Genomic DNA, 20,909 nt, shown 5'->3' with positions numbered 1-20,909 from the left:
GATATAAACAAGCTGATTCTAAAATTTATGTGGAAGAAGGGATTAGAATAGCTCCTCCAAAAAAAAACCTGAGAAAGATGAGAACAGTCATTGGAGGACCACACATTTCAAACGAACTGTGAGGTCAGAGTAATCCAAACAACCAGTGTAGGCAGATGGGTAGACGGAGCAGTGGGCAGAACAGAGTGTTCGGAACACACTCAGGTGTGTGTGGCCAGCGGATTTTTGACAACAGTGCAAAGGCTATTCATTCCAAATGGATCATAAACCTACATTTAAAAGCTAATACTGATTTTTGATACCTTTTAAAGTCATGTATTAACTACATACACACATAAAGGCAGGGATGTGTTCCTGGGTCACTTCTTCCCTGAACTTTGTACATGATTCTTACAGTAATGCCACACTGAAGTACCCATTACCACTTTATCATGATTTAATGTTGGGTAAGACTAGTTCACCTTCATTCTTGTTCTTTTTCACTCAAGAAGTCTGTGTGATCCAACTCAAGTCTTTTTCTTCACTAGTCCCCTGAAATTATTCTCATCGATGACCTAGTGACCAACCTATCTTTCCTAGACTTCTGTGAGGTGTTTGATATCACGATTACATTTTCCTTGAAATTCACCCAAAATGTGTACACAATATTTATATTAGTCATCTTGGGCTGCCATAACAAAATACCATGGGCTGAATGACTTCAATGACAGTTTATTTCTCACAGTTCTGGAGGCTGACGTCTGAGGTCAGGATGCCAGTGTGGGCAGGTTCTGGCGAGGGCCGTCTTCCTGTCCTGCAGACAGCCGTGTTCTTAGTGTCCTCATGTGGGGAGGAGATCTGGTGTGTTTCTATTGTAAAGGGCACCAGTTCTGTGGGATCAGGGCTCCACTCTTATTTACAACCTCACTTAATTTTAATCCCTCCTCAGAAGCCCAGTCTGCAGTAGTCACATGGGGTTGAGGGCTTCAGCATATGGGTACTGAGCACACAGTTCAGTCAATGGCAGTATTATTTTCAATATTTTTCATTATGTCCTAACTCTTTGCTATTTCATCCCACTAGATGATGAACTCCTTAAGGATGGGGTTGTATCTAATTTATTTTTGCATCTCTAGTACTTGATACATAATAGACACCCAATAAACATCTTAAACCAATGTCATAAGGCAATGGTACCACCATGCATCTATTTTCTCAGACCATCAATCTGTTCTTATGACCCTTCTCTTTTTTTAAAAAAAAAAAACATACAAGTAGATATTTTATATATTTTTGTCTTTTTTTTTCTTTTGGTACCATTAATATACAATTACATGAGCAACATTGTGGTTACTAGATTCTCCCCATTATCAAGTCCCCACCACATACCCCAGGACTCTTCCCTTTTATCCCTAATGTTCAACTATATACCAAGCACTGAGAAGACTTTTACCTTCTAAAGATCTCGAATCCATCTCCTTTTCTAGCTGTAGGGACGCATCTTGCCCTTCCTCGTCTTTCTGGCTGTTCTGATTGCCTCGTACTAGGGTTACTGTCTTCCAGTTTCCCCCATCTACACTTTACACCTAGACTGACCTTGCTCAAGGCTAGTCTGGTCGCATCGCCCATTTTTAGCATATCCCCAGAGCTTAAGGCTGATGCCTACAGATCTCAGCCTGGCAGTCCTTTGTGATCTGGCTCCTGCCTGCCTTATTATCCGCATCTTCCACAGCTTCCCAATGATATGTTCCTTACTCTCCAGCCCTACTGACTCTCAGGTTCCCTTTCCTGCCTTTACTTCTGTCCTTCCCTCTTGGAATGCTCTTTCCAACTTCTCTGATTTTTTAAAGATGCTTTGCTCAAGGATTCTCCGGCAGTGGGGCCTTTCAGACCTCTTCCAGATGGGATTAACTGCACCATCTTCAGTATTCCTGTGCAGTCTGTACAAATCTGATTGTATATTGTAATTGTAATCATATCTGTCACTCAAATCAGACTGCAACCTCTTGAAGGTCAGAAACCAAATAGGATTGATTTTGTATTCTCAAAATCTAGCACATAGTAGGTGCTCAATAAATGCTTGTCGAATGACTGGAATGAATGAATCTTAAAATTTAATGATAAGAGTGAATGTTTTATTAAATAGCTCTGTGTGCCAGGTGTTATGGGTGCAAGAGTGCAGGAGCATCATGGCACACAGGTTTCATTACTTGACATTCTTTAAGAAACCTGACAGCTTGAGATTGCTGTGCGAAGAGAGAATGTCCCCTTGTCTTTCTCCCCTGTATTAATGCATCCTCATTAACTCTCCCTTATTTTAAGCCCCTTCCTAGAACCACTCCTGTAGCTGCCAGTTTTATAGGGATCAGTGTCTAGAATGAGTTTAGAAAAAATATGTGGAGGTGGAATTGCAGGAGAAATTTTAATAAAAGTTTAATTATTGTTTTTTGGTCCTTATGATAAAAATTTCTGATTGGTCTTTTCTCCTGTTCTCTTAAAGTCAAAATCACAAGTACTCATTAATTAAATTTTTCCATGAGTACCTGTACAAAGGGTAGAGACAAGATGTGGATCAAGAAACCTGAGTTAAAAATCATGGGACCGGTACATATAGATCCTGTGTAGCTAAGGGATAAGGTAGGTCTTGTACCTTTTAGACTGGGTGCCTGAGGCCCCTTGGAATCGAGTTTCTAAGATTACTTCACTCCTGTAATTCTCATTCCTACTCATTTCCCTTTTAATGAATTGCATGGCATTCTCTACCACTGACCTCCAAAATTTAAATGTTGGCAATGTCTGCAGCTCCTGCCATGTGTCCATTCTCCCGGAGCTGAAATCTTGCAGGCTGCTTTGACTTCTGACTCTTAGCAACAATGTGTGTTAGAACTGTTGCTGCTCCTCTGCTAGAAATTCCTGGAGGGGATGAGAAATGATGGTTCTTGTAACGACATCCATGTCCAAGGCACCTCGTGTGTCCATGGGTACCCCAGGGACATGGTGCTTGGAAGGGGGTGAAAGCTGTGCTGAGGCCTCAGGCAGCTCAATTCTCCTGGGGCATTTTGAATAACTGGAAATGGGGGGTGGCTGGGAGCAAATGGGGTGTTCTGACCAAAGTCTCTCCGATTGCAGAGCTGCCTCACGCCCCAAGCTCTCCAGCTGTCAGCAGCGCCTGCACGAAAGTGCTCTATTTCACTGACCGGTCACTTACGCCCTTCATGGTCAATATACCAAAGAGGTGAGGTTCTGGGGTTGGTATGTCTCTCAACAAGGAGGGAGGGAGAGCCAGGAGTCCCAGCCTCCCCACCAGCTGAGAGGCTGTTGCAGAAGCAGTGTGGTGTGACGAGAACAGATTCTGGTTCCAGCTTCACCACTAGCTGGTGGCATTACAAGGGACAAGTCATGATCTGCTAGGTACAGACACAGAGGTAGTGCTTCCAATCTTGGTGTGCATATATGTTCCAAGTTAGGAAAAATATTTTTTTAAGTGCTCAAAATAGCTCCTGCCAACAGCCAAGGATTGCAGCCTGGTGCTCCAAGGCTACACTCACTGATCTTTATTCCTGTTCAGTAATCACAGCTAACCTGTCAGGAATTCATGTTAAAAGTTTTCCAACACTTGGCTAATATACTCCTTTCTAAGGCCAGTGGCTTTGAAATAAAATGTTTTAAAACTCTGGAACCTAATATGGAGAGAGTGATAGGATTTCCCTTTCCAAGAGAGTCTGCTTACTTGGGCTGGGTTAGAGGGGAGCTTTCTGAAGATAGTGATATTTGATTTAATTATTCCATCCTAGAGAAATGGAATATTGTTTCAAAAAAAGGAAATCAAGAGAACCTAGACATTTTGATAGTTCAACAAATTTGATTTCAGAGACTTCGTCTTATTTCCGGAGGAAAGTGATCTGGCTGCTCCTGAAACAACACATCTATTTTAAATTTCATTCTCCTTCCCTGATATGTCTGGCCCCTAACCTCTGCTGTTTTAGAACTGTCTGGGCTCTCAGGAGTCACCCTGGAAAGGCTGTACTATTTCTGCCTGGAGAGTCTTTGGCACGGGCCTAGGTGTAAAGCTGACATCTACTCCAACTTACTGATGAACAGTCTGTTTTGGGAATCTCTCCTTTTGTGCAGGTTGGGGGAGGTGACACTGAAAGACTTTAAAGCAGCTATTGACCGGGAAGGGAGTCACCGGTATCACTTCAAAGCGTTGGATCCTGAGTTTGGCACTGTCAAAGAGGAGGTATGGAACCCATGGGCAGTCTGGGTGGTGGTACTGACCATTCTGAACCCCAAACCCACTTCCTCAAAGCCTGGAACCGAGAAGTACCCGAGTTCCCTGACCGGGGCAGAGGAGTCACCCAGGGATGCACACCAGCCTGGTTACAGGCAGACCACATTTCATTGCTCTTTGCAGATACTGCATTTTTTAACAAATTGTTCTGTGACAACACTGCATGGAGCAGGTTTACTGGTGCCATTTTTCCAACAGCATTTCCTCACTTTGTGTCTCTGTGTCACAATTTTGGTAATTCTCACAATATTTCAAACTTTCATTGTTATTACATTTGTTATGATATCTGTGACCAGTGATCTTTGATGTTACTACTATAATGGTTTTGGAGCACCACAAACCACACCCATTAAACACAGCGACTTAAATGATAAATACATGTGCTCGGACTGTTCCACTGACCAACTGTTTGTCCCCATCTTTCTCTTCCTCGGACCTCCCTATTCACTGAGATACAACAATATTGAAATTAGGGTAGTTAATAACCCTACAATGGCCTCTGACTGTTCAAGTGAAAGAGTCACTCTAAACCAAAAGCTAGAAATGATCAAGCTTAGTGAGGAAGGTGTGTTGAAACCTAAGCTAGGCTGAGAGCCTCTTATGCCAGTTAGTCAAGCTTTGGATAAAATGAAAGGTCGTATGGCCAGGACTCTCACCTGGCCCTGGTCGACTGGCTCACTACACACGTGTGGGCAATACGTTGCTACTGACTCTATATAAAGAGCTACCCAGTGGTGTGTGTGCAATGTGGTGGCAGGGCTGCAAGGCTGCAGCAGAGCAGAGCAGAGGCTGGAGTGGTGACAGCACTGAGGACAGAGGCCCAGAGGACGGCTGTTCAGGACGACTGTGCAGAGAGGCCCGGAGGATGGCTGTGTGGGCACAGAGGCCCATAGGTGGAGAGAGCTTGCTGCATACAGACTCTCTCTGAGTGAATGGGATTTTAGTGATTGACCTGCCATCGTGGAAATAAAGTTGGGTGTAACCCTTCCACTCTAAAGAAGCATTTTACTGTCATTTTCTTTGGTCACATTGAATCCATACTGAACTTGCCCAGGGCTGAAACGCATTGGCAAGACGCAAAGGAAAATGCTACTCCAGTGAACACATGAATGATAAAAGATGAAACAGCCTAATTGCTGATAAAGAGAAAGTTTTTGTGGTTTGGATAGACGATCAAACCAGCCACAACATTCCCTTAAGCCAAAGCCTCATCCAGAGCAAGGCCCCGACTCTCTTCAATTCTGTACATCTTAGAGAGAGGAAGAAGCTGCAGAAGAGAAGTCTGAAGCTAGCAGAGGTTGGTTCTGAAGTTTAAGGGAAGAGCCATTGCCATGACAGAAAAGTACAGGTGCAGCAGCAGGTGCTGATGGAGAAGCTGCAAGTCACCCAGATCTGGCTGAGATCATTCATGAAGGTGGCTACACTGAACAACAGATTTTCACAAAACAGCCTCATCTGGGACTTTCACAGCTAGAGAGGGGAGGTCAGTGCCTGGCTTCAAAGCTCCAAAGGCTGACCCTCTTGTTAGGGGCTGACACAGCTGGTGACTTCAAGTGGAAGCCTTCAAGTGCTCACTGACCATTCTGAAACTGCCAGAGCCCTTAAGAATGATGCTCCATCTACCGTGCCTGTGCTCTCCAAATGCAGCAACAAAGCCTGGGTGACAGCACAGCTGTTTACAACATGGTTTACTGAGTATTTTAAACCCACTGCTGAGATCTGCTGCTCAGAAAAAAAGACTCTTTTCAAAATATTATTGCTCATTGACAAAGCACCTGCTCACCCAAGAGCTCTGATGCGGATGGACAATGAGGTCAGTGTCGTTTTCATGCCTGCTAACACAACAGCCACTCTGCTGCCCATGGACAAAGAGTAATTTCAGCTTCCAAATACACTTTGTAAGGCTATAGGTGCCATAGATAGATTCCTCCGGTGGATGTGGACAAAGTAAACTGAAAACCTTCTGGAAAGGATTCACAGTTTAGGTGCTACTTAGAACATTTGTGATTCTGAGAAGAGGTCAAAATATGAACATTAACTGGAGTTTGGAAGAAAGTGATCCCAACCTTCATGGATGACTTTGAAGGGTTCCAGACGTCAGTGGAGGAAGTCATTGCAGATGTGGTGGAAACAGCAAGAGAGCTAGAATTAGAAGTGGAGCCTGAAGATGTGACTGAATTGGTTGCAATCCCATGATAAAACTTGGAACAATGAGGAGTTGCTGCTTATGTGTGAGCAAAGAAACGGGGTTCTTGAGATGGAATCTACTCCTGGCGAAGACTGTTGAAATGACGACAAAGGATTGAGAATTTTACACAAACTTAGTTAATAAAGCAGTGCAGGGTTTGTGCAGACTCCAGCTGTGAAAGGAGTTTTACTGTGGGTAAAATGCTATTAAACAGCATCACATGCTGCAGAAACATCGTTCATGAAAGGGAGAGTCAGTCGATGCAGCAAACCTCAGTTGTCTTATTTTAAGGACTTGCCGCGGCCACCCCGCCGTGCAGCGACCATCACCGTGGCGAACCAGCACCCACCCGGGCAAGGTCCTCCCCAGAAAAAGGATGACGACTCACTGAAAGCTCAGATGATGGTTAATATTTTTTAGCAGTAAAATATTTTTTAATTAAGGTATGCACATTGTTTGCTTAGAAATACTGCTGTTGCTCACTTAACAGACTATAGTACAGTGTAAACGTAACTTGTGTCTGCATTGGGAAACCAGAAAATTCATTTGCCTCGCTTTCCTGTGATATTCGCTGCATTGCCGTGGTCTGGAACTGAACCTGCAAATCTCTGTGGTGTGTCTGTACTCTAGACTGAGGTAATTGCCCAAGAAGTTGATAGCTTCTTTAGTAGTTCAAAAACTTAATAACTTTCACTAAACTTGGATAAATTTTTATTTTAAAAAGGGAGAAGTTTTATGAGGGAAAATAAAGGACTTAAACTTGAACAAAAGCTTGGCTTTGGTGTCCCTTCCCTATCTGTAGTCAAATCTTAGGAAATGTTCTGCTTTTAGAGAGCAAAAAAAAATAGGCATCAATATGCAGAGCTGTGTATTGCGGAAGTTCCTTGGATGATGAAAACGAGGAACTTCTGGGAAGTCACCTCTGCTTATTCTCAGCTCCTTGGCTGTTTTTTAGCTTATGCTTCTTTTAATCCATCTGCCAAAAACAGACATTTTCTGGAAGAGTTCTGGGTTATGATGTATCCCAAGTGCTTTCATTGTGGTTACTGGATGGAATACCCAGTATTTTATTTTGTAAAGACTTCCTCACTGAAATATTTTTAAAAAAAACCCTGTTCTAATAGTGACTTAGGAAATGAATGAACTACATGCAGACATGTTAAGACTGCTCTTCTTTCTAACCTTTCTTTACAATTCCTGGGACCAAAATTCTCCTGTTCCTCATTTTTTCTAGTGGTCATACCTCTTCTTTCTCCTCAAAGTCCAAAGGGCTCTACACTTAGCAATTTATTAATTCATACTAATTCAAATCCCTATAAACAAAGCAATGTTAGGCCCCTCTACTGTTTCACAGATGTGGAACTTACATATAAAACTGGTATGACTCTATGGACAAAACCAAGGGGCACAGAAGACTAACTCAGGCTTCTCACCCACTTTCTTGCCCTGTATGTTTCTGGTCTTCTGTCAGCACCTGTTGTTTAGTGAGACTCCCCATCTTACTCTGTTATTTTTCACTGTAGCTTCTTTTCTTCCCCTAGGTTTTCCACGATGATGATGCCATCCCTGGATGGGAAGGAAAAATTGTAGCCTGGGTGGAAGAAGACCATGGAGAGAATTAATGCCGAGTATTACACCCGGGGCTTGTGGGACTTAATACTCCCTGGCTGCTTCACTCAGGAAAGAGGACAAACCAGAATACACTGAGAAGTCTCTAGTTCCAGCTGCCAAAACAGAAGCTTCTCCAGCTCTGACAGCCACAGGCCAGTCCTGTTTCCGTACCTGGCATTTGTGATACTTAAAATCTCTGTCCAAATGTAGACCATGGGTTCATCTGGAGTTGCTTGTCCATGGGAACATGGTGTTTTATTCTCCTCTGCAGACAACGAACCGAAGGCCTTAACCAATGGGGATGGATGACCCCACTCCTACAGAGGCATGGCTGCTATATCTGGAACCTGGAAATTGGATGCATCACGACAGTATTTGTTTAATTGGCCTCAACAGCTGCAGCGATCAGTCCCAGCATTTGCAATCACAGGCAAAGGTTCTGGCCGTGTGCTTCCTCGCAGCTGTTACAACCCAGGAATAACTCACGAGGCGGTCCCGAAGACGAAGGCTTGCTCCTCGGGAACCCTGGACTGCACATGGGTGGTGCTGAGTTGGTTGCTGGAGGACTGCCCGGGCTGTGCTAGAACCGTGACCACATAGGCCTCAGGCTGCCTTTTGTGTCTTAACTGGTCCTGCAGCTTGTCCTGTAGCCTATTGAGGGCGTATTTCATGTACTGCTCGTTCTCTCTGGGGACTCGTTCACTTTAGAGCCACCTTTTCTTCCTTCCAACTGATGAACTTTGTGTTTGAAAGATGTAAGGAGTGGAAGTCTCCTTATAAACCCAGGCGGGTGTGGAAAGGTGCTCCGACCCGTATCTTCTTGGCCGTCTTTTCCCCATGACTTTCTTTAGCTCATGGCGTCTCCACTGCTGTCACAAGGAGGCCATTAATTCCAGTATTTGTGACTTATGAGTACTGAGCATGGTCTGCCCTTCTTCATTTCAAGGCCAGAGCCATTTTCTGTTATACAACTAGTCTAGGCTGATTCTTTAGGGCACAATAGAAATCATGAGCATGGAATAAATGGCAGGGTTGATTCTGGGTGAAAAAACCTAGAATCCTTTCTCATGTGCAACATTGTCAAGTGTAGAAACTGGAAGAGTTAAACTTCCACAGATTACTTAATAATTTGGGTTTTCTCCTTCACTCACCAGGTACCATTAACCAAGCAGCAATTAATAAATCTTTGTATCTGTACATAGATACATATATATTCCCAAAAGCAGTCCGCCTGCGACCAATGCACACTGCCAAGCAGGAGTCAGATCAGTTCTGGGTTCCTGAGCTGTCTGTTTCTAGTTCATTTCCCCTTTTCAGTCATCTCAACAGACAACTTGCTGGAGCTCTGAAATAGACCTTTTGTTGTTTCTATAGATGTGTCTTTTTAACTAGTTCATATTTGGAGAATTATTTTGTACGCATTTGCTTTTTGTCTAAGAACCATGTCTATTTTTATAACGAGTAAGTTCTGTCCATCCTCACATTCCAGATCTGTGTCGGTTTTCTAGAGAACCCCGGAGCTTTTACACAGGCTCCTCTCTTCTTACCAGCCCTTGTCGTTTCAGAACAAGCTTTATTTTGTTACAAGTATTTTCATGACAACTAACTCCTGTTTCAGTTCTACCTGCCATGTTAGCTGTGGAGGTAGTTTTATGTGATCTACTTGCTCCTCTCACAATAGGAGCTCAAAACACCTGATGTCTTTCGTGCAAGTTTACCTGGTCTCCTACTGAAGAATGATTGCTCATCAGAAATTGCTGGGAAAGTTTTGGAAGCTGAGTCTAAAGCAAGAATAATTCATTATGAAAGCAAAGAGAAGAAGAAAAATATATGGTGTTTCCCCCTGACCCCACCCCCACCCCCCACCAGGAAGTCTGGAGAAAAAGTCCTCTGTCATGTTTCTCTGTTGCATGAATTTCAGTGTTTTGCTATATTAAACAGCATGAGGTTCCTCAGGCCAAATTTTGTTATAGTATTTCCAGTACAGTTTATCTTGAATGTCTGCCTCTTAAATCAGTTTTTACTTATCAGTTTCTTACAGAAACCATTCTTACCGTTATGTAGAATTTAACTTTCCAGGGAAAATTAAATCAGAGAAGATGTTCAAAGTCCTCTGCCGTAGTCTTTTCTCTCCATGTCCTTTGGAAAAGGGGCTGCGTGGTTTCTCCACAGGAAGCTGAAGTTGGGCTCAGGGGAGAAAAGGAGATACTCTCATGTGCCATGGGTAATAGGTAAGCACCCATTACAAGATGTCACCCCTATAGTTCTTGTGTAAATGCGATAATCCTTATTCCAGTTTCTGAAGACGAGGAGCCTTGTAAGGAAGTGTGCACGGGTACGTTCTGGCTGGAATAGTTCCAGTCTGACACGCGGAGCTGTGCTGCCATGCCTCAGACCTACCTGCTCACACTGCCCCTGATGGCCCTGGTGTGGGGTTGTCTATCCTGCTACTGCTCAAACACTGTCTTTGAGAAAACTAAGGAACTAAGATGTTTAGGGTCCCTAAAATAATCTCTGAACCCGGTCAGATTAAAAAAAAAAAAAAAAGATCCTCTCACAAAAACTAGTTTAGTATATAGCTCAATTCCTTTAAAAAGTCTCCATTTAAAAGCTGAAGACTCTACTCAGTCCCCTAAATTAGCTGGAATTGGAACTCCCTACAGTAAGTGCCTAAAGAAGTTGGGTTGAATTTCCTTGGTAATGGCCATCCTTCCTAGGGACCAATTTCTCAGCTGTTTTGGACCAGGATGGTTGTAAATTGGGGAAAATATCTTTATGCTCTACATCCAATCCAGGGGGACTCTAGTTACTTAGAGGTATTTGGGTCATAATTATAATTTCCATTTTCTTCATAAAATAAGCATTATTATTGCACACTTTATTGTCTGAATTTAAGAGTATAGCTTGCTCAATTACATATGTAAAGTTTTATTTTCTTAGAAACATGGATCTTTGCAACCATTGCTTTCAAGGTTGTTATTAAATGTATTCTCCTGTTTTACAGTGTTTTCATGAAGGCCATGTTATGCCAGAGGCTTCTGATTATCAAAGTGATAACCAGTTTTAATTGCCTGTATGTACCAGATCTGTGAATAAAATTTTTAAAAACTATGAAAAAAATGGGAGTTTGCAAACTAAATACCATTAATCATTTTGTGTTTATGGACTGAACTTGATCAATAAAACCATTCATACTTACTGTAAGTAAATTTCCTCAAGTGATCTCCTTGGAAACATGTTTACTCATTGCTTGGGGAGAGGAGATAAGGTTTATTTTCTTGCTACAGATATTTTACTGTTGGTGTTTCTAATGTAAGCACAAAATAGGGTGTTTCTATTAAAGAGAATTCATAGATTTAGCACTTCTTTTCAAATTATATATAAATGTGCAAACATGAACCCAAGAGTGTAAACTACGCCCCCTCTCTAATGCAAAAGCAAGAAACATTACCAAGGGATTTTCAGAAATATGTATTTAGAAGAACCAGGATTTCCAAATTTGAAAGCTGCCTTCCTGAAACTTACGTAGGCTTCATTTATCACTTCAATTTAAATGTTATAATCTTTAGCCCTGAGTGCTTTCACTTGATTTCCAATTACATATTTTCAATTATTAATTACACGCCATTTTGGGTTATTCCATCATTATGTTAAAATTAAATAGTAAAGAGCTTAACTCGGTCTTTTGTTACCAACCGATTCCTCTTCCAGCTGCCCATTTTACATCAGTAAATCACCATTCTACAAGTCTCAGCCCTCCTTTTCTTTAAATTCCTTAATCCCATCTGTTGAAGGTAGGACCGTTACAACAAACCCAAGCATTCCTAGCCTGTCTAGGGCACACTTACCACCCCGGACTGTCTGACCTGTGCCCTCCTATGACTCAGCTACACCCATCCGAAGTATATTCCAAACGCAAACTTGCTATGCACTGCAAAACGCACAAGGTTTAGGCAAGCCTACTTAAGAGCAAACTGAAGATCATCTCACAGTTAGTTAATTTAGGTCCAGTTACTGAATTCGGATGCGGTGGAAGTAGATATTTTAGCCAATTCAAAATGGTTCAAACATCTTTAAAATTCATAAAGTTACAGCGTGGGCCCTTTCACAGTTACAATTATTCTTTGGATTGCTACTCATAAGTATTGCTACAAAACTGTAACAGTAAGTGCTTAATATTAGTTCAAATGTGTCCTTACATTTCATCTTGTTTTTTATTTCGCAGTCGTACTGTCTGCATGGTTCTCTGTTAGGGAGCCATTCTACGTAATCTTTTCCTCTCGTTTGGCTAGTCACGTACTTCCAAGTCTTTTGCTGTTATGAAAATACTAAAAATGTTTTTACCTTGTTTTGAGTGCCTTAAGAATACTAGAATAGGATTTGGGGGAAAGACGTAAACCCTTTTTTCTCATTATTTATTACCGTATTGCCATTCCTAAAAACAATCACTGTTCGGTGCCCTCCAACGAGTGCCGCTCGGCAATCTCGTCAATACTGGGTTTTTAGACCTCCCGGCTGTTACAATTTTCCACATGTTTCATCACCAGCAAGGTCGAGCACGTTGGCAGGTGCCGGTTTCTCTACTTCTTGCGTCGCCCGGGTTCTCCGGCCGCGGCACTAGGGACTTGGGGACACAGGCAGCACGTGCTTCCCCCGCCCTCAGGCTCGCCCTCCGCTCCGAAACGGGCCGTTCCTGACGACGGGGCGGCAGCCCAACCGGCAAAGCGCGCCCGCGCCTGTAGCCTTTCCCTCACCGACTCCGAAGGCCCGCCCTGGCCTCCGCTGTTCGCCAGCCCCGGGCGGCCCCGTTCGGCGGCAGGGCCGTCGCCCCGGGGCCGCTCGCCGCAGAGCTGAGCCTCCACCTCGGCCGGCCGCCCGCCCGGCTCTGCGCGTCCCCCGCGCCCGGCCTCGGGCTCCCGCCGCTCAGGCCCCACCGCTTCCGGGCCGGGGGCGGGGCTCCGGGCGCGCTTTGCGACCGCGCGCGGCTGCGCGTCGTGGCTGACGGCGGCGCCGCCCGGCTCGCGGGGAGGTCACTCCGGAGACGGCGTCGGCGCCGGGCCGCGGGCTTCGGGGCGCGATGTGGCGCGTGTGTGCGCGGCGGGCGCAGCGTGCGGCTCCGGGGGCAGGATTCGGGGCCCGGCGGGCGGCCCCGCGGGAGGAGCCGGGAGCGCCGTGCGTGACCCCGCGGGCCGAGCCGGCCCCCGCGCGGTGCAGCAGCGCGACCCCCGGGGACGGCCCGCGCTGGGCGCTCTGCGGCCGCTGGGCCGCGCCGCGGACTCGGCCGCCGCTGCAGCTTCTGGGGGCGCCGGGCCGCCGCTGGTACAGCCTCCCCCCGCACCAGAAGGTGAGTCCCCGGAGCGCCCTTCGAGGGGCGCCGGTGTCCTTGAAGGCAGACTCGCCCTCGGGGCCTCCTCCAGGCGTCGTCAGTCACCCCCCGCCCCCAGCGCGTGTCGCTGTCCCTCCTCCCGTTCCTGGCTTCGCCGCAGCTCTTGAGGTGCCTCTGATCTGTTCACTGAATCGAGTAGGAAGACTTCCAGGCGTCGCTGCCACCCCGACCGCGGCTCCGTGGGCGGGGTGTGCGGGGCGGGAAGCCCGTCGTGGGAGAGCTGGGGGCGTGCGAGGGACCCCGTAACCTCTGCGTTAGCTTAAATCGAATCGAATTGAATAAAACATCAAGCCAGACTGAGAGCCAAGTAGCCCTTTTCAAATGTAGTGTTTCTCCTTTTCTTCTAGGTTCCATTGCCTTCTCTTTCCCCCACGATGCAGGCAGGGACCATAGCCCGTTGGGAAAAAAATGAAGGGGAAAAAATCAATGAGGGTGAACTAATTGCAGAGGTGAGTTGTTTTAAAATAGGGAAATGAATTAAAAAGGACCGGTTTAGCTAAACTGACGGCATTAATTTCGTGGGTGGGTGAATATCCTCTTTTGCTCAAGAAATTTAGGCTACTTTTACAGCTTGATATTAGAGAAGAACGGTTAGGTGAGTTGCCAGCAGCCAGCCTGACTGGGTTTCAGCTCATGTGTCTCCTTAGTGATGGCTTCTTTCAGGTCTGTGGCAGAGGCTTTATCCTCATGTGGCTGTTGAACCGTGTGGTTCTGGACACAAGCTAATAAGCTTCACACTGGCGGCACCTAAGCTCCTGCTCTTGTGTTAAAGGTTGAAACTGATAAAGCCACTGTTGGCTTTGAGAGTGTGGAGGAGTGTTACATGGCCAAGATACTCGTTGCTGAAGGCACCAGAGACGTCCCAGTTGGATCCATCATCTGTATCACAGTTGAAAAGTGAGTAGAATCCTAGTAATTTGTGGAGCCTAGGTGTTTAGTGGAGTATTTTCAACCAGAACTGTTAAATTAGGAGTAAAAGTCTTCCAAGACTACTTCTGTAGGACTCAAACCTGCTTCATAATCCTCTTACACATATGCATTCTTTTTCTTCTTTAGGCCTGAGGATATTGAGGCCTTTAAAAATTATACCCTGGAGTCCTCAATGGCACCTGCCCCTCCAGCAGCTCCAGCTTCAGCCCCTGCTGCCGCTGCTCTGCCGCCTGCACCATCTCAGGCTCCTGGTAGCTCATATCCCACTCACATGCAGGTGAGGGTTGGCCTCCAGGTGTTTGCGCCTAAAAAATGTCTTATTTATTCACTTTCTCAAGGATGGCATCACCTCCTGGAAACTGGCATTGAATGTGGCTAGCTCTTATCGTTCCAAAACAATAGAGATTTAAACATGAAAATTGGCAATCTTCATTTTTAGTTATCTCCAGGTGTGACCTTGGGAAGTTCTTTGACCTTTCATCTTTAACGTAGTAGACTGCATAGTGCTGGGCACTTCTTCAAGAACATTGTTAGATTCTAAGGATGACTTGTATCTACTCCCTGTATAAATAGAGTGTTTAGTAGGCCTACTGAGTGAAAGGACCCAGTTGGTGTTTCCCACTGACATGTGGCGGTCTGTTTTCTAAGAGAAGGTGAAGTAATCAGTCGTCTCTGTCAGCGAGAACGCGGGCAATGAGTGATCTGTGTAGAGAGTAGAGCTTTGTGAAAGCATCGCAGCAGAGTTGAAGGCATAAGTATAGTCACTCTTGATTCTGCTAACTAACAAGTTCCTAGGATCCTAAGTCAGTTTGTTAGATATTGGGGTTATCCCATGTTTATTTGTGTATTTCAATTATTGGGAATGGATACAAATCAGCTGTACTTTTTCTAAAGAATTAAGACTAGAACTTTTCCTTCACTTAGTTCATTTGTGGAAATTTCTGTGTAAGAATCATTTTCTTCTTTAGATATAATGTTTTATTCCGTGATCTGTTATTAACAATCACTTATGATGAAGTTTTGTCTGATGTTCAGGTCACAAATTTATTTCATCTGTTCAGTAAATTCTGTCTCACTACCTAAGACTTCATTTCTCTCCATTTTATATCTGTTGCTTTGTGTGCCAGTGTTAGGGTGTGTCTTAATTATCCTTCAAGATTCTGTATAGAGATTATTGGCACCACTAATTTTTGAGAAATAGATGAAGATGAAGTTCTGAACTAGAAAAACATTTAAAAACTTTTTTCTAGTTTGATTTCTAAGTTTTGTTTTACTTTTTCCCTGTCTTCTTGGAACAACACCAGTTGAAGTGGTTTTCTCTCAGCGTTACCCTGTTCTTAATTTAGATGCAAAAGACTAAGGAGACAGTGAACAAAATCCATAGTTACTGAATATGCACCCAAATTGAGTGGACTTGACATATAAACAGGAAAGCAGTTTTTCATTAAGGCCTATCTCATGTTTAGATTTTATTGAGGTGGTATAAGAACAGTTCCTAATATAAGTTTTTTATCTTGGAAAGGTATCTGAAAAGTTGAGAGAAATGCAGTTTCCTCTGAGGGAAAAGGTAGATGCTAATAGAGAGCATAGCAAAATTTTAATGCAATAGTCTGGACCAGGATCATTTTGTGAATATGAAAAATTCTAGCTTCCTCTGAGTGTTAAAAGATTCTAATGACAATTTTGTGTGTTGGTGTTTATTGAGGAATTAATTTGTGTAGAAAGTCTTACACACCTGCACTGCTTTTACCTGGGGCTGGTTCAGTATTGCTGATACTCTGCAACCTGAGGTTTGCAGGACGATTAACCTGTGGGCTCTGCTGAGGCACTGAGCTTTTGCTGTTCTAGGGGCACCAGGCAGATAGCAGTTTGGATTGTCACGTTACTGCCATTCCACAAAACTTTATAAGCTTGCCCAAGTGCCATTGCGCCCAAGGCTTCCTAGTATTAAGTAATATGTGTTTGTTTCTACAGGTGGTCCTTCCTGCCCTCTCTCCCACCATGACCATGGGCACAGTTCAGAGATGGGAGAAAAAAGTGGGTGAGAAGCTAAGTGAAGGAGACTTATTGGCAGAGATAGAAACTGACAAGGCCACTATAGGTGAGATTTCTTCCGCTCTTAGTGGTTGAGGCACTGAGGTTTCCAATGAGGGAAGAGGATTGACGTCCTGTCCTATAATGAGTGAGTGATAATATAAAAAATTTTAATTCTTGGAATTCATTTCCTGGGACAGGATATTTCATAGCAGAAGTGTGCATATAGTCCAGTTTGCCAGTTCCACACACTGCACGCTAATGAATCAAGGATATGTCAACTTAGAGATTATTTTTGGGCTAGAGTTTGCTTCTTACCCTTATTACATTACTGGGAAGCTGCATCAGACCTGCCATGACCTAAACTGGACAAGAGTTTAGGAAAAAAGAGTAAATAGGAGAAAATAACTTCCAAGGCAGGAAAATACCAAAGAATGTAAGATGACTTTGGGGGAAGTGGAAACCAGGGTTTAGATTGTTTTCATAATTTGAGAGTGACTAGTAGAATGTATCCATACTTTTCCATATATTCCCTTTCTGGTTTGTTTTTATGTTCAGAACAAACCCCACATGTTTTCGATACTACTCACAGATATTTGTTAATAAAAACATTTCTTCCCTGTCAGGCCCCAGAGACGCAGTGGGAGGTTCTGGGCATCCCGTTCGGTAGCTGTTCGCAGACCCCATGGCTCCGTAATGTGCTTGGGACGAATGAGCAGGACCCTGCTGCCCCTGCTTCTGTCAGCACAGCTGCTTTTTATCTTTGTGCATATTGAGCTTCCCCCCCGAAGATTTTATTAGAAGATAGGAGTCTGTTAAAAAGAGAGAAAGAAAAAATGTTGGTAACAGTAGATCAGCTCTCCCTTTTAGCCTTGGTGGGGGGAATACGTTCTTGAGTCTGTTATCTTTACTTGTGATCCAAGTCTTTACACTGTGTTCTGGCCTTGGAGCCTTTCCTTTCTTTTAAAATATCTTCTTTTAGGCATTAATTTTCAACGAGGAAATAGAAGGGCTCGTCAAAGTGTTCAACAGGGAGGGGCCCATCACCACAGAGATGGACCCCCGTTTCCACGATCCAGAAGGCAGAGCTGTTCCTCTGCAGTGGCTTCTTCTTGTTTTACTTTGTAACACTTCGTGTTTGAGTTCCTTGTAAGAAAAGCAGCTGAATAAGATGTAAATTGTCAACATTGTAGGAACCCTAGCTAGTCCTGCTGTATTTCTTCACATTGAACTCTTTGCTGTAATACTGAGTATAACCTCTTTGAAAAGCTCCAAAGGTGCTTTGAGGGGTGCAACCCCACGTTACTGTCCAGCCTAGCAGCTCCTGTAATGTAACGCCCATGCGGTCTAATCTTTAGTGGTAACAGCTGATGCCACCTGGGAGTCTCGTGGGTCTTCATGGGGGCTGCCCTTGGAGTTTTTAGGAGAACATTGAGAACTGACCACTGTCTGTAATCACTCATAGTTTTATTTAACAGATATTTATTTTGTACCAGCTACTGTTTCTACATACTTAAAAATACCAGTTCATTTAATTTTCATGACATTCCTGTGAGGTAGGTACTATTATCCTCATTTTGTAAGTAGAGAAGCTAAGATGCAGCAACTAAATAGCTTGCAAAAGGTTGTATAGCACAGTTTAAACTGCTCTTTGAGATGAGTGGAATAGTGGCACCCTCTACATTCCATAATGGTTTTTCTTTCTATTTAAGGTTTTGAAGTACAGGAAGAAGGTTACCTGGCAAAAATCCTGATCCCAGAAGGCACGAGAGATGTCCCTCTAGGCACCCCACTCTGTATCATTGTAGAAAAGGAGGCAGATATTCCGGCATTTGCTGACTATCAGCCAACTGATGTAACGGATTTAAAACCCCAAGCGCCACCTCCGATCCCGGCCCCGGTAGGTGTGCTTCCAGAATTGAGGGGACACATCTTCGTCTCTAAATTAAAAGAGTAGATTAGGTGATGCTCTGCTTCTTTCCATCTCTGAGATTCTGTGAGTAAGGAAGGAGGTGATCAGTGGACATTTGCCAGACCAGGAGGGTGTGTGGTAGGGCACCATTCACCTAATAGTCAGTAATTCGAGCCTTTCGACCATTTCCTTTCCTGGTCTCTTGAGTCCTGGTAAGAACAAAGCTGAGGTTCTTTTTCTGCGTTAGGTGTAGATATGCATGTATTTGTTCCCCATTTTCTATAATTTACTATATAGTTTTTGTCGCTGTTAAACCTCTTGGTATTCACATATTATGGTAGGTCAAGTTTATATTTCTAATACATTGGAACTTGACATAACATAGGTTGTTTTGCACAGAATTTAGTGTCACTGTATATGATACTCTATACCTAGAACATGTACTTGTATGAACTCACGTTTCAGTGACACTAAAATGAGGCTTCTGAAGATGCTAGAATCGTAACTTTAGACTGGGTGCACATTTGTATCAGAGAAATCTTGGTTTCTGATTGCCGTACACGCATGGGGAACCAGGAAGTCGCAGTGTTGGTTTATTTCTTAAGGTACTTTCAACATGAAACCTTCCAGCATAATGTATTGTTTTGAATTAGAGTAAGTGAAAACAAAAACCATTTTGATGATGTAAGAGAATGAAAACAAAGAAGCGGCAAGGGATTAAAGTGAAGAAAGGCTGTAAAGATGTTATACGCTGTCAGCAGCGCTAAACCCCACGCCTCGTCGTGTTTCCACTGAGTAAGATCCACTGAGCCCATTTTATCTTTGGCATAACGTCTTGTGATTGCTGTTCATATTTCTGTGTCACATTGTCTCAGCAGGAAAAGTGTGCATCCTGATCTTTGGAAAATGATGCCAGTTATTTAATTAAAATAGCTTTGGCTTAATGTAAACTCTTGATCTTTCAGACTAGTCTTTGCAGTGGTGAAATAACAATTTGTGACTTTTGTTCAAAAGGTCACCCCTGTTCCTGCACCTCCGCAGCCTGTAGCTCCTCCCCCTGCTGCTGCTCATCCAGCTGCTGCCGCCAGACCAAAGGGAAGGTTGTTCGTCAGCCCTCTTGCGAAGCGATTGGCAGCGGAGAAAGGGGTCGACCTTACACAAGTAAAAGGTGAGTCTGTCTCTGTGGAGCGGGTTGTAAAGCTAATAGTTAGTTCAGCTTCCTTCTTACGACCAGCAAGTACAACTATCCATAGTCATCCTACCTGGCACAGCGGGGAGAAGGCTGAGGAAGGGAAATGTCTCTCTTGCTGTGGCCGTAGACTGGGGAAGTTTCCTAGTCTGTCCGGAAATTACCTCTAATTTAGGCAGCTTTTTTCATTCTCTGTTTGTGAAATTGCTTAATTGTTGGTGAAAGTATAATGTGCTTGTTCAGCAAAGTTTGGTTTTAGGACTTGATTATGTCCTAAGAAATCTATTATTCTAGGCTCTAATGTAGCAACACCAAAACAAAATGTGACTACAAACAACATGAATTTGGGATAATTTAAAGTGACTTAGAATAGTGACATTCATATAAGATTGAATTAGCGCTTCTTGATGGCAAGGGAAAATGGCTCACTTATCTTTTTCTCCCCAGAGGGAAAGTGTCCTTAGTGACAAGAGCATGGGGTCTTGGATCGGACCATCTTGGGTTTGATCCTGAATTTATCATTTTCTGTGTAATATGCCCTTAGGTGAATTACTTAAATTTTATGTGTCTTTAGATAAATTACTTAAACCCATCTATCTTTCCATCTGTAAAACTGAGATAATAGTGTACATTAAAACAGGCAAAATGCTTAGAACAGTGTCTAGAATATATTAAGTACTCAATTTAGTTTTATTCATATTATTGTTGTTGTTATTATTTGCCTAGCATTTAAATAAATGTTTTTTTATCTAAAACTTAATGTAATTAAGATACTTATTTCAAAAAGGGAGGAAATTATCCTTCCTGGAACCCAATTTGATGGCTAGTAGTAAGTGCTAATCATTTAACTACCACACTTAATTTGCGCAACACTTTCTTTTTTTTTTTTTTTTGAGAGGGCATCTCTCATATTTATTGATCAAATAGTTGTTGACAACAATAAAATTCTGTATAGGGGAGTCAATGCTCAATGCACGATCATTAATCCACCCCAAGCCTAATTCTCATCAGTCTCCAATCTTCTGAAGCATAACGAACAAGTTCTTACATGGTAAACAAATTCTTACATAGTGAATAAGTTCTTACATGGTGGACAGTACAAGGGCAGTCATCACAGAAACTTTCGGTTTTGATCACACATTATGAACTATAAACAATCAGGTCAAATATGAATATTTGTTTGATTTTTATACTTGATTTATATGTGGATCCCACATTTCTCCCTTTATTATTATTATTATTTTTATTTTTAATAAAATGCTGAAGTGGTAGGTAGATGCAAGATAAAGGTAGAAAACATAGTTTAGTGTTGTAAGAGAGCAAATGTAGATGATCAGGTGTGTGCCTGTAGACTATGTGCTAATCCGAGCTAGACAAGGGCATTAAAAC

At 43.4% G+C, this 20,909-nt stretch overlaps 2 protein-coding genes across 10 annotated transcripts in view; both read left to right on the top strand.

Annotated features, from left to right (window-relative positions):
• The window catches only part of DIXDC1 (DIX domain containing 1), a 58,876-nt gene extending 47,585 nt beyond the window's left edge, over window positions 1-11,291 (top strand). For 7 of the 9 annotated variants that reach the window (XM_017659396.3, XM_017659397.3, XM_073239812.1 and 4 more), the window contains 3 exons: window positions 3,109-3,214; window positions 4,111-4,219; window positions 8,000-11,291. In XM_017659396.3, the coding sequence (XP_017514885.1) occupies window positions 3,109-3,214; window positions 4,111-4,219; window positions 8,000-8,080 (296 nt within the window). In that variant the 3' untranslated portion in view covers window positions 8,081-11,291. Of the gene's footprint in view, window positions 1-2,479; window positions 2,751-3,108; window positions 3,215-4,110; window positions 4,220-7,999 lie in introns of those variants that run through there. The other 2 variants (XR_012132786.1, XM_036992794.2) reach the window with 2 other exon arrangements.
• A 1,787-nt stretch (window positions 11,292-13,078) lies between these two features.
• DLAT (dihydrolipoamide S-acetyltransferase) overlaps window positions 13,079-20,909 on the top strand; it is a 31,764-nt gene continuing 23,933 nt past the window's right edge. The window contains exons 1-7 of the mRNA XM_036992797.2: window positions 13,079-13,413; window positions 13,803-13,904; window positions 14,228-14,352; window positions 14,512-14,662; window positions 16,360-16,486; window positions 18,132-18,319; window positions 19,346-19,499. Of these exons, the coding sequence (XP_036848692.1) occupies window positions 13,147-13,413; window positions 13,803-13,904; window positions 14,228-14,352; window positions 14,512-14,662; window positions 16,360-16,486; window positions 18,132-18,319; window positions 19,346-19,499 (1,114 nt within the window). The 5' untranslated portion in view covers window positions 13,079-13,146. The remainder of the gene's footprint in view (window positions 13,414-13,802; window positions 13,905-14,227; window positions 14,353-14,511; window positions 14,663-16,359; window positions 16,487-18,131; window positions 18,320-19,345; window positions 19,500-20,909) is intronic.

Source organism: Manis javanica, chromosome 6 (genome assembly GCF_040802235.1).
Source record: "Manis javanica isolate MJ-LG chromosome 6, MJ_LKY, whole genome shotgun sequence".
Classification (NCBI taxonomy): Eukaryota; Metazoa; Chordata; class Mammalia; order Pholidota; family Manidae; genus Manis; species Manis javanica.
The sequence above is the reverse complement of the archived record's forward strand: the minus strand, read 5'-3'. Positions and strand labels throughout refer to the sequence as shown.